The 13,850-nt window shown below is 40.8% G+C and overlaps 1 protein-coding gene across 7 annotated transcripts in view; it reads left to right on the plus strand.

Annotated features, from left to right (window-relative positions):
- Positions 1-13,562, plus strand: part of LOC129706469 (uridine phosphorylase 1-like) — a 74,834-nt gene extending 61,272 nt beyond the window's left edge. For all 7 annotated transcript variants that reach the window (XM_055650841.1, XM_055650833.1, XM_055650803.1 and 4 more), the window contains 2 exons: positions 5,301-5,447; positions 13,202-13,562. In XM_055650841.1, the coding sequence (XP_055506816.1) occupies positions 5,301-5,447; positions 13,202-13,341 (287 nt within the window). In that variant the 3' untranslated portion in view covers positions 13,342-13,562. The remainder of the gene's footprint in view (positions 1-5,300; positions 5,448-13,201) is intronic.
- Positions 13,563-13,850: the final 288 nt, after the last annotated feature.

Below are 13,850 nucleotides of genomic sequence, written 5' to 3' on the forward strand. Positions count from 1 at the left end.
CTAGTAATGACTATTTCCATGTCATTTTATGTCATTCTGGAACTTCAGTCAGGCATTTACATTGCAAATCACATCAAATATTCACATCAGTTACATATAGAATGCCTCTTTCTCAATTCATCCTTCCTTTTGAAACTTCATGAGAAATGTGGCTGAGTGGCCCTGGGAACTCCTGTCATTAGATACTCCCAGGCCAACTGGATCTTCACCTTGCAGTACTGGACTGGGATCTATGTGTGGTACTCTACAACATCCTTTGAATCTCTAACGTCCTCCGTCACACAACACTGACCCCAATCTTAGTGATGAGTCTCTGAAGCCCAGCCCCTAACTCCCTCCACACTCTTGCTTGACCACATAATATCACATCTAACCCAACGAGGTACACAGGCCCTGGTCCCCTATCACATTCTCAAGCTCCTGAAGCCTTTGCCCATAAATAAGGACTCTTACCACAAAACTACAAAAATAAAGTGACAGGTGGCTAACCCTATAGCCCCAAACCTAGTCAACTGTCAAACCCTAGCAAAGATCTTGGAGTTTCTGAATTTTCCTGACACATAGAAATATTCAAAAACAATGGCACAATGTATGTTTTTGTTCAATAATGTAACTTAATAATGTCCTGGAAATTATCTATCTATCTGGCATTAGTAACAATAAGCTAAATGAAAATGAAAACAATTACAAGAAATTGTTTATGAATTTTGGAAGGAAGATTTTATTTTTAATGTTCAGCAATAGACATTAGGGTAAAAATTACAAATTTCCCCTTCCTGGTTTGCACACATTAAGATTTTGAACACAAAAGTAAATGCCCTTCAGTGTTTATACTTTTGTTCAAAGGGGACCACAGTCCTTCGGGCTTACTAATTTCTGAATATTAATTCCAACTGGAAACAAGAATTTAAAACATTCTGTTGATTTTTGAAACATGACATCAACCACAATTTTCTTTCTAAGATTATTTTTTTTAGTGGAAGCAGAGAAACAAACACTCTTGCAAAGCAACAAATTTGAGGTTATGTTGGTGTTTATCAAGGGAAGTTTTTTTCTGTTTTGGTTTATGATATGATCTAAGTGCATGCATAATAACAGTACTTTATTTCAAAAGTTATTTATTGATGCAGAATGGCCCATATCTCAAAAATATATAACATGCAATAGGAATAAAATTTGGTTCTTTCCATCCAACAAAAATGCTTCTTAAATATGATCCATTCATATTGTCAAACCTTGTCATTCATTAATCTGGTTTTATCCCGGGACCGCTGACACCATGTGGCAAAGTAATTTATTTTACACTTGGCATAAGTGCTTCTCATTTAGTTATGTTGATTTATACATTTAGCTCCACAGAGGTATATATTCTCACAATATTGCTTCTACAAGTGATATTTCAGTACTTCAAGCATCCTGTCTTGAAATCTTTCTTCATCCTTTTTGCTCAGTCCATAGACCTTTCTCAAGAATTCTTCAACATTATTTAGCCAATGTGAAGAATCATGAAATCCTAAACATCGAAGGCACTGAAAGAGACAAGTTGGGGCCATGCCAGGTGAAAGAGATTTTAGACTAATTCTACTTCTTAGGACTCAGTATACTTCCTGCAGGCTTTAGCATCACACCTGTCTGTCAAGATACTTCTTAAAAATGATAAGGATTTCTGACTATTTATTATCATATCTTTGTAAGATACTTATTAACCTATCTATGCATGTCTAACAAGAGAGTGTCAAACCATATACCCTTGATATTCTGTGTTATTACTGTCAACCTGAACCTCAAAATAAACATTCTTGTAGTTTAGTTTACCATTGACCAGAAACTCAATTGGGACAGCATGGCAAATATTAGAAAGAGGGTGGATATCCATGATGAGTGAAAGTTGGAAGTAGTGCAGGTGCAGATCAGGGAGGTACAAACAGAATTAATATGACCTTCCATTGGAATTGAAAAAGTAAGAAAACAGATGTGGCTGAATAGTTCCCACTTGTCTGGCTAGGTGCAGTTGCAGCAACATTCATAAACCTTGGGAGCACCCAGGACAAAGTATAATCACCACCCCATCCAAAACTGTAAATGAGCATCCCTGCCATCACCATCACACTGTAGCATGTACTGCGTACAAAACATACTGTAATTATTCAATTGTCAGCCCCAGCACTTCCCAAAACTGTGACTTAGTTTAGTTTAGTTTAGAGATACAGCACAGAAATAGGCCCTTTGCCCCACCGAATCTGTACTGTCCAACTTACGCTGCACATTAACACCATCCTATGCCCACACTAGGGACAATTTTACATTATAACAAGCCAATTAACCTACAAACCTATACGCCTTTGGAGTTTGGGTGGAAACCGAAGCACCTGGGGAAAACCCACGTGGTCATGGGGAGAACATACAAACTCCGTACAGACAGCACCTGTAGTTGGGATCGAACCTGGATCTCAGGTGCTGTAAGGCAACAACTCTACCACTGCACCACTGTGCAGCTCTATCAAGCACATTTACAACAAGAAAATCCATTTTTAAAGTCAGCAGGCAGGTTGAACAGTCGCCTTCTGCAGGTTCTCCTGTAGGTTTACTCTCTCTTGACCTGTATATTGATGTTCCTTCAGTTTTGCTAAATCTGCAACATTTCCTTCAACTCTATCCCCAACAATGTTGCAGGAGTACCTTTATAAAAGGTCGGCCAATGTTCACACCTCTCCTGAAGGGCAATTATGGATGGATAATAAATGTTAGTCTTGCAGGTAATGCCTAGATCTAGCAGTGGATAATGTAACTTTACTTCAACTATCTTATGAACATGAAATACGGATTGAAATAGATATGAGCCCAAGTCTGAAATTTGACCGGAATCTTTTGAAAGGAAGGACATTTAAAAAAAATATTTTAAATGTGTATGATCTTATCACAATTCACATATACTTTTTTTTTTGGAGTGAGGGATGGTTTAAGCAATAATAATAATAATTCAGTACAGCAAAGCATACAGCCCATGCAAAAAAAGGGTATCATTTCCGTGTTACTTCATTACAAGAATATTCCAGAAATCGTCAATTTGTGTCACTTCAATCATTTCTGCAGATTATGGAGAATATTGTAGAATGTTAACATATGTGGTCACAATAAACCACAGGCAGCAACATTTCTGCACGTGCCAGATCTAAAGGTTGCTGTGAGATGTTCTCTGTCACGGCAATGAGTGCTTATTTGTTCATCATTATTTCTCATCACAGCTTGGGAAGATGTGATGTTGTTTTCCATTAACTACTGCAGATCTTTCATTATTGGCACTAATTTACTGTTTTGCCTTATTACTTCACCATGATTTTATACTTGTTTTATCCATAGAATGAAATCTCTTTTGGACTATATAATACATATTCTATCACTTAATTGAAATGGCATTATCAGCAATATTGTGCTATCTGTTAAGAAGATTGAATAATTGGAAAAAGAGTAAAATCTGTGTGGTCAGAGATGGTAAACCATGTTTCTCACTCCACCTGGAAACGACTTTATATGAAAGACAACACAGAACCAAAGATGAGGCTGTCATTGAAGCTATGAATCTCCATGAAGACTTCAAATAAAGCTATAAATCTCCCGTGAATAGAATGTAAGGAATGGAACTTTCAGGAACTATTTGGAAGGGTAACAAATAGGCAGGACAAAGTGAATATTTACTGGAGACAATTGAACATTTAATGACCTTCATCCATTAGTTGTGGTTGCACCTAAAAGTATAAGGAAGACAATCAAATGGATTTTTTGCTATTGTTAATAGCGCTGTTGACAGCAGATTCTGCTTTCCTAAGACTAAGTCTATTGGCACACTCATTCCATTTATTAACCATATTGATGAATTGAGCCCTTTAATGCCTCACTTCTGTTGTCAGACTAGCTGCCATTATGCTGTGGATCTATATATTTTTGGAGTGAGTATTTCACCATAAATTATAGCTGTACGAGATAGAGATAAAGTATTATTGCAGAATAATATTCTGCAGGAGCTACAGCTCTACACAGTATGAGAAATAACTGCAAGCAACTGTATGAAGCCACATATTGAATGGCCAAGGCAGTCAAAGATTTATTAAAGATAAATACTGCAAGTTTTTTCAGATTAAAACACCAAAACGTGTTGCCTGTTAACTGGACATGTGTCTATAGCCACTGGTCATCTTTTATTATTCATCATTCACAGCCATAATTTTAGTGTGACCTTTTCAATCCTACAACCGATTCAATTCTTTGCTGCATACCCAATGTATACAAATAGCAGCCACCTACGGCACTGACAAAGTTACAAAGCATGCTAGCTCCTCTTTTTGTTCTCCGCCCACATGCCGGGTCCCCATTGTCCTGTGTTCTCCCCCCCCCCCCCCCCCCCCCCCCAATTGCCCATTGTTCTTCCCCCACCTCCCTCACGGCGGTCCCCCACGCTGGGTCCTCCATTGTTCTTCCCCTCCCCCATCACGGTGATCCTCCACGCTCTCATCGACCGTCGACCCGTGAAGCATCGCTGCCGCTGCGAGGCTTCACCACCGCCCGGGCCCCATCGTCGCGAGGCTTCACCGATGCATTGTGATGGCATCTGGTAACAATGCACCCAGCTCCTTGGTGACAAATGTGCCTGCACAACCAGCACACTGATTCAGAAAATATAGAATTTCATGTAAATTGCATGAGGTGTAGCAATTATATTGCACAACTAGTAATCAGGAGATTAAACTAACAATCCAGAGCACCACGGAGAAATTTAAATTAAGTACTTTAAATGGGAGGTTAATATCTGTAAAAGTTCATTAAATTCACTAATGTCTTTCATTGATGAAATAATGATTCTTTATCCACTTTGATCTCTATGAAACTCTGTACCCATATCAAAGCTATTGACTGTTAAATATATTCTAAAACAGCATAACAAACCAGTTATTGCAAGGGCAATAAATACCGACCATGACAGCAAAAATGTTCAGAGCCTGTGACTGAATCAAAAAGCATCATGCCATACATCTCTCATAACTACAAAATCTAATTTAAGTGCGTGCAACCATGTTGTATATTAGACTGCCATGGGTTGTTGAATTATTATTTTTGTATAGAGAAAAATATTGACAAATGTTGTTTCATTCTACATTTACAGTACATCATAAGTTGTTGTACTGCTGTTCTACTTACATGTAAATAGTTTTAATCTCGCCCTTACTACAATCCATGAGGATCTTCCATAACTTGAGTCTACTGAGGAAATTGATCATGTTAATAATTATTTTTACTTTCTGCAGGCCAGGCACGTTTAGATGGTGCTTTCTGCCACTATACTGCCGAGGACAAAATGAATTACCTGCATTGTGCCATTGAGTCAGGAATCCGGAACATTGAGATGGAGTCTGCTGTATTTGCAGCAATGTGCAACCGAAGTGGTTTACCAGGTAACCATATACATGTGCAAGACTTCTCGCAAAGGATTTTGAAAGATCTTTGCAAATTAAATGTTTTAAAATCTATATTATTGTAAATTATGTATGACCTTATAAATAATGAATGCTCCTTATGCAACAGGTATGCTGCTGTTTTAACTAAAAAATAATAGAGTTTGTAATTAATAGTTGTAACTTGCCTTTATCCTTTCTAATTTATGAGCAGACCTTTCTCATTATAACAAATTAATTACCTGTAATTCAACTTTATTAAAATTGATTTTTTTTTAGCTTGTTAAAGTGAAGAATTATTGTTTGGAAGCATTCCATACTTTAGGAATTCACTGCATTTAATTCAGACATAATTTTGCTTGCAAACCCAGGGTATTTTATAGTATATCTACCACCTTTCAGTAACTTGAGTTTAAAACACATACAACAATCATTCAACTATATTACAAGAACATTAAAGGAGTGAAGTGCAATGGGGTGAATTAAAGTATTGAGCACATCCAGTTGGTAATATACATCCATCCTTTAAATTCAAAAATACATTTAGCCACATCTGAAATTCCATTGGCTACATTTGGCTGCATGTTGAATAAAATGACATTAACATCGGTGTTGTGAGATGCAGAGGCCGGCCCTATTTCAACCCTAGAAAGATTTTCTCATAGTTATACAAGTATGACCTTGTTTTCCCCATTTCCTACCTACTGTCAGCTCTCTGGTTTTGTATTATGAAACAATGACCCAGAGATTCCCAAGCTTTCATCCCAATCTCTAGACTATAATTGAATGTAGACAAAGGGGAATATATTTGACTTAGAAATTCAATTGTCCATCCTACATGAACCCTTCCATATCAGGTGCCCCTGTAATATTAGTATGCAATTTTCATGCTTGCATTTCATGCAAGGATTTTATGCATTTAAGAGCCACTAGTCAACTAACTCGCTGACTGCCTGTCTATAGAAGGCATTACATAAACATCATCTCTGAAGGGATATTCTACCATGCTCACAAACTGCCCAGTTGAGGAGAGCTCTTTGTGTTTATAATCCAGGTCACTGTTGAGACATTTGAGATATAATATTCTAAGTAATTCTATATATCATTCCCCTTATCCTTTTAATCCATAACATCTGCTTCCATATGATGGACAGTTTGTTCAAAAGCATCTGCCATTTTGATTCCTTGTTTTATCATGACCAGAGCCTTAGTGATTTCAATAAGAAAACTCAACTGTACGGTGGGAGTGGGATGAAGAATAAAATAGACAAGTACTTGCAAACTTAGCTCCCCATAATCGAATGATTTTCTGAAATTTAGTGTAACATTCTTGGATATAATATGCATCATAACACATCAGATGTTAGGCACCTGGGAGATACAATTGATTATGTGATTGTACTTAAGTGTGTCAAGGGCAGGTTTCCTAACTTTTTTGAAGTATTTCTCATTTCAAATTCCTTCTCATTCTTGTAACTGCTCACGTTACTGTTCTCTCAAATTTTCCGTAAGATGGCGGGCTGCAGGAGTGAGGCGCCGTTGTGTATGGCTGTTCTGCCTGCAGTCCGTCCTTTCACCTTTTTTTAATTCTTATTTTTAGTCCTGTTAAAACAAAATGTTTGTTGGAGATCTTCTTTTATGTGGTGGGTGGGGGGAGGGGAAGGGGGAAACTTTATTTCTCAGTCCTACCTGTTCGGAGATGCGGTTTGCCTCCGAGTCGCATCTTTGTCCTCTCCGTGCGGCCTACCTTCGGGACTGGATCGGCCGGGACTACAGCTTCGGCGGCGGCACAGCGTTGGGACACCATCACGGAGCGGGCGATGCCCTACTGGGTCGCCGTGTGGTAAGCTCCGGAGTGCTGTGACCGCCGACTCCCAACATCGCGGAGCCGAGGCTGCGCTAGATTTAAAACACCGCGGAGCCTGGGATCCGAGATCGCCAGAGTCGGAGCTCCAACCAGCGCGGCCTGAGGACTTTGGGAGCCGCGGTCTCCGGGGAGGAAGCGGCCGCTCCAGACATTTCCAAGCCGCTGAGGAGTGTTCACCCGACATCGGAGTTCCATCTTCCCAGCAGGAAGGCCTATAACATCGGGTCACCATTGCGGCGACTGGCTGCGGAGACTACAAATAGGCCCCGGCCTCGGGTGCACTAGGAGGAGGAGGAGGAGTGGACTTTTTGGTGCCTTCCCTCACAGTGGAAAGTGTTGATTCTGCTGTTGGGGGAACGTTCATGTTGAATCCTATAGTGTATTGTGTTTTTTTTTCTTCTTTTTTTATTTTATATGGATGTATGGTAATCTATTGGCTTCAACATGATTAGATTTAAAAATGCTATATAAATAACTTACTTACTCCCAACCATATGATTTTAACTTCTGCTTTTGATCTGGGTTCTTTTGCCTATCTTTTTACCCTCCATGCTGCCGTATAATTGGAGAGTTGTTGGACATTTAGCAAAAATTCTTTTGAGTCTTACTAGTGATTGTCCATTAGTGCCTATGTAAATACACTCTTCTCAAGCTTACCCCTCAGTCTAGTTCAGTCAAAAACCACTGAGTCGAGCACTTGAACAACTAATCTTTATTTTTAGATTGAACAGCAAATTCTCCTATACGATACTTAAACCACTGTGGGTTCGATCCTTGTCTCTGCCTGGCCAAGCCCTTCAGCCTTGTGCAAGCAGAAACACTCCAAAACGTTACACGCAGTCCCAAGCGCACTTCCAGAAGATCGACCTCGATCAAAGATGGAGCCACCTTTTATAGATCCACGAACCTTGAGGGGCCGAACTACATGGGGGTGGTCTCTTTACAGTCCAATCAAACATATTAATTGCATGAATACATTATTGACAGTTCCCCAAACCAATTACAGAGTCTCCCATACATTGTTTCTAGGAGAAGCTTCTGGAAGGAAGATATCTTAACTGAATAATTCAACATTTACCCTGGAACTCAAACAAACCTGCCAGGGCTTCATACTTTAGCCAATCAACAAACAACAGGGCAAGATTATTTACACTATTTACAATTCCTTTGCAGCAAACCAATTACATCAATGCATTTAAGTTTGTTTGCAGAGTTTTTATACATTTGACTCCTGGACCTTTCACCCCTACATATCAATCAGACTGGTCGGCACCATCCACAGCCTGTAAATATCCACTGACAAAGGTTAAGCATTTCTGACGAATGCAGGGATCCACCATTTTATGATGTCTTTAGTTTGGTCAATATTAACACCTAAACAGAGCATTGTTATTACACTGTTTCTAAATGGAATGGTGGCCGAATGATCCATTCTGGTTGCGGGTATGCTGCAGAAATAAATCAGTAACATTCAAGACCCAAAGAGTTAGATGTAAGTGATGGTGTCTTGCAGTTTCTAATTTATGCACTGCATCATTATAGGATACATAAAGGGAACTAGCATGTGGTGTTGGGAAGGGAGAATGTTGGAAATCTGTTCATGAGCTGAAGAGGGAAGTTAGCGATCTATGCTTTGGGGTCAAGAAGGGTAGTTGATTTGGACCTGGTGCTTGTTGCCCGGGGATGTCGGATGGGTTGTAGGGGATGGGGAGAGAGTTCCTCAGCTAATTGACAGTAGGTGGTAGGATGTGAGCCAAGAGTTTCCATCCTGAGGAGTACAGGTCCAGTGGGCAAGTAAGGCTAGGAGTAGGTTTGAGTGATGATTGACTTTACTTTAGACTTTACTATACAGAAACAGCGCGGAAATAGGCCCTTCGGCCCACCGAGTCCGTGCCGACTAGCGATCACTCCGTATACTAACGCTATCCTATATGCTAGGAACAATTTACAATTTTACCAACGCCAATTAACCTACAAACCTATGCGTCTTTGGTGTGTGGGAGGAAATCAGAGCACCTGGAGAAAGACCACACAGGGAGAAGGTACAAACTCCTACAGACATCATCTGTAGTTTGGATCGAACCCGGTTTTCTGGTGCTGTAAAACAGCAGCTGTGATGCCATGCCACCGTGCCGCCTTGTGAAGAGCCAATAGGCAGGCTGGGAATTGCAGAGATTACCCCACCCCCTTGAAACCATACTACTCCAGAGCCAGAAGCATAATTGAAATCCGTTTTATCTGGGAACACCTAATGACAGGTGTTCCACCAAACCATGTCAGCTAACACCCAGTACTACAGGAATGTTGCATGGGAAATTATGTTATTCTTGGCAGTAAGGCAATTTCCATGTCAAGACATACAAAGTACCTGATCAGATTTCTGCAATCATGTTACACTCTGGAAATAATCAATTTTCATCTGCATGATGCAGAAGAAAATAATGCATGACTGAATTTGTAGCATATTATCTTTAGTGGGTACCTTTCTTTTTTATCAAAGGTCATGAGAATTTGGAACTTGCCACCAGTTGGAAAAGTTAAAGCAATCAGGAAGGGAACATTTCATGTGTGGGCGACACACAAATAATGGAAGCTAATTTAGATACCACCAGGGGCGCCGCATGATTGGCAGCTTCACCAACAGTCTGTCTGTTTTTTTTGTGTCTTTTTTTGTTATCTTAGTGTGCTTTGAAAGTGTTGTGTAAACATTCTCTGGTTTGTTTTACGAGGGGGAGGGGATCGGGGGAAACTTTTTTATTCAATCTCTTACCCTGCCGCAGATGCGACTGATCTCCGGTTCGCTCTGCGGCCTAACATCACAGAGCTGGAAGCCTCGCTTGGGACTGACTTTGAGCCCCACCGCGGGGCGCGGGGCCTGCGGACTTTAACATCAAGGTCTCGCAGTTTCGGGAGAGACTGAGTCGGGAGTTCCGGAAGACGCACAGCGTTCGACCAGCCCCGACCCGGGGTTTGATCACCGGCGTGGGGGAGCTGACATCCCCCCCATGCAGGAGCTGATCGCCCCGACGGGGAAGGCCCGACCGCCGGCTATGGGAGTCAAGATCGTCCCGCCAACGGAAGGCTCGAGGCCCCCGACTGCGGGAGAACAAAGAAGGGAAGAGATTGAACATCACAGTGAGGAATGTGGAGGAGTCACTGTGGTGGATGTTTATGTTAAAATGTATTTTGTGTATTCTGTTGCTTTTTATTTATTTATACTTTTATCTACTTTGTCATTTGTCATTTTGTCTACTCCACTGCGAAATCTCCTCAAGGTATGCCTACTTTGAAGAAGTTCTCCTCTCTCCGAAGACAGTTTAACAGCCTCCTCTCTCACTGCCCATCCCCTTCTTCCCGCTCACCCACCCCCACATCAGTCTGAAGAAGGGTCTCGACCCGCAACGTCACCTATTCCTTCGCTCCATAGATGCTGCCTCACCCGCTTAGTTTCTCCAGCATTGTTGTCTACCTACCTTTTTATTTGTATGACTGACTTGGCAAATGAAATTCCTAGTATGTTGCAAAATATACTTGGCTAATAAAGTATTATTGTAGAGTATTGTATTGTATTGAACTCGCTGTTGCAGGTGGGGCAGAATGGTAGGACACCTGGGTGGAGCACATCTCCACATTCACTGGTTGGCACTGTATTCTGCTTCTGTGTTAGCTGTTCTGGAGAATGCTACATTGTCAAGCCTGGAAAGAATTATTACAACTGCTCCTGGGCTACATGGAGATTCCATTCTTGCGTTCCTGCAGCAGCAGTCTTTAACCTTTTCTTCCCTGTTGACATGGATTAAGAGTATATAACTCAGTAAAACTCTGCACAAAGTGCTGGAGGAACACAGGAGATCAATCAACATCTGCGGAGGCAATTGACAGACAATGTTTCAGGTCAAGACCCTTCTCCCACGAAATATCGGTCCTTTCCCTCCACAAATGCTGCTTGGCCTGTTGATTTTCTCCAGCACTTTGTGTTATGCTCAAGATTCCAGCAACTGCATTTCCTGTGTCTTTGTAAAACCGAACCTCTGCTACTGCTTTTATTTCTTTAACTTCATTAAATGTGATTCTATCCTCATTCAGAAGTGGCGGTGCTGCCAAAGCAGCTGCGGCTCGCCTGCAATCCGTCTGTCTTTCCTTTTTTTGTTTTCTTTTTGTCTTGTTAGATGTATGTTTTAGTCTATTTTTAGTTGTGTATATGAGGGGGGTGGGGGAAACTTTTTTTAAATCTCTTCCTTCAACAGGGATGCAACCTTTTCCTTGTCCTTCTCTGTCTCCGTCTGCGCTGAGGCCTAATATTGTGGAGCTGGCAGCCTCCAAATGGAATCGACTTTGGGGGCTCCGGTAGCAGAGCCTGTGGACTCACCATCTGGCTGACTTCGGAGGATGTGGCGGCGCTGTGGCTGAGACCCGACTTTGGAGGCTTCAGCCGCGGGCCCTGGTTGGTGACCGATTTACGGGAACTCCGGCGGCGACAGCTTTCTCCGCCCCGAGTCGGGGAGTTTGAATCGGCCCGTTCTCGGAGCTTAAAATCGTCCGCGGGATTTACCATCGCCCAGCATCGACATCGAGAGCCTCGATCGCCTTGACGCAGCGGGAGAACAAGCAAGGAAGAGATAGACTTTTTGCCTTCCATCACAGTGAGGAGGTGCCAGGATGTTTGTGTTCATTGTGTTTTTTCTTGCTTTTTTCTGTCTTGACTGCATGGTACGAAATTTCATTCAAACTTGTTTTAAAGACAATAAAGGAAATTCAATTCAATTCATAGAAACATAGAAAATAGGTTGCAGCACTAGGCCATTCTGCCCTTCGTGTCTGCACCCCCATTCAATATGATCATGGCTGATCATCCAACTCAGTATCCCATCCCTGCCTTCTCTCCATACCCCCTGATCCCTTTAGCCACAAGGGCCACATCTAACTCCCTCTTAAATATAGCCAATGAACTGGCCTCAACTACCTTCTGTGGCAGAGAATTCCACAGATTCACCACTCTCTGTGTAAAAAATGATTTTCTCATCTCGGTCCTAAAAGGCTTCCCTCTTATCCTTAAACTGTGACCCCTAGTTCTGGACTTCCCCAACATCGGGAATAATCTTCCTGCATCTAGCCTGACCAACCCTTTAAGAATTTTGTAAGTTTCTATAAGATCCTCCCTCAATCTTCTGAATTCCAGCGTGTACAAGCCGAGTCTATCCAGTCTTTCTTCATATGAAAGTCCTGCCATCCCAGGAATCAGTCTGGTGAATCTTCTCTGTACTCCCTCTATGACAAGAATGTCTTTCCTCAGATTAGGAGACCAAAACTGTATGCAATACTCCTGGTGTGGTCTCACCAAGACCCTGTACAACTGCAGTAGAACCTCCCTGCTCCTATACTCAAATCCTTTTGCCTCAATTCAATTCAATTCAATTCTGAAATCGGCCTGCCCCCTTTTTCCAGCATTGAAACAGTTTCATATAATTTTGACTGTCTCACAATTTTTCTGAAGCCTTCCACTCAAAGAAGCACATGGTTATATTCAAACACTCACTGTTACCTTAACTCCTTTAAATTCTTGATTTCAGTTTAATGTCAAATTCACCATGTTAAACTTTATTAAATTGCTTTGGTGCTTTTAATGCTGATAATTTCCTAATGGTTCATTAAATGCAGCATTTAATTTGCAAGCCATTTGGGAATCTTTGGTGTACTCACCATGACCTAATTCATGGCTTTAAAATGCTGTGAATGAATGGCGCAGACTGTGGATCTGAGCTTTGCTTCCCACCGCTCACAACAAAGTCCGCAGTTGTGTATCATGAATAGTAATATCAAACTAAAATTTCAAGGTGGGAATAAGAAAAGTTTACTAAGCATCTGACTAGACTTTCTCTTTGTGCAGGTGCAGTAATCTGCGTGACGTTGCTGGATCGACTGCAAGGTGATCAAATCAGCAGCTCCCATGAAGTGCTTAAAGAATATCAGGAGAGACCACAGACATTAATTGGTTATTATATAAAGAAAAAGTTCTGCAAGAAATAGTGTTTATCTGTCCATATTGGCTACTTTAATTGTTATCACCCTGTTGGAAATTTTATTGGTTTTAACATATGAAAAGTGACTTTCTAATGTTTACAATTTTTCTGTATATTTTGAACATTCTAGAGAAAGTCTAATGGTGCATTAGCTGCAGAGCTAACTTCAGTAATATTTGGTAACCACTTATATTGCATTGTGGCTACCAGTTAAAAAAATAAAGAAATTAAAAAAAAATCCATGAGTGTGATGATTTGAACTGTATAAAAGGACATTGTGATGTTTTACCCTAAAATATTCATTACGGTTAGAAACCCTACTTGACTAGTTTTATTTTTAAGGTTGATTACTTGGAGTCTTAAATCAGTCACATTGCTATATCTAGAATTTCCATAAATGGCAAGTGGTTGTGAAAATTAGATTCAGTCTGACATTTTGGATTATAACCAGTCTTCACACCAGAAGACCTCCTCACTAACAAATATACCTTTCTTAAGTTTTTTTTTGTTAGTAGG

This window comes from Leucoraja erinacea, chromosome 2, assembly GCF_028641065.1.
Source record: "Leucoraja erinacea ecotype New England chromosome 2, Leri_hhj_1, whole genome shotgun sequence".
NCBI classification, from domain to species: Eukaryota; Metazoa; Chordata; class Chondrichthyes; order Rajiformes; family Rajidae; genus Leucoraja; species Leucoraja erinaceus.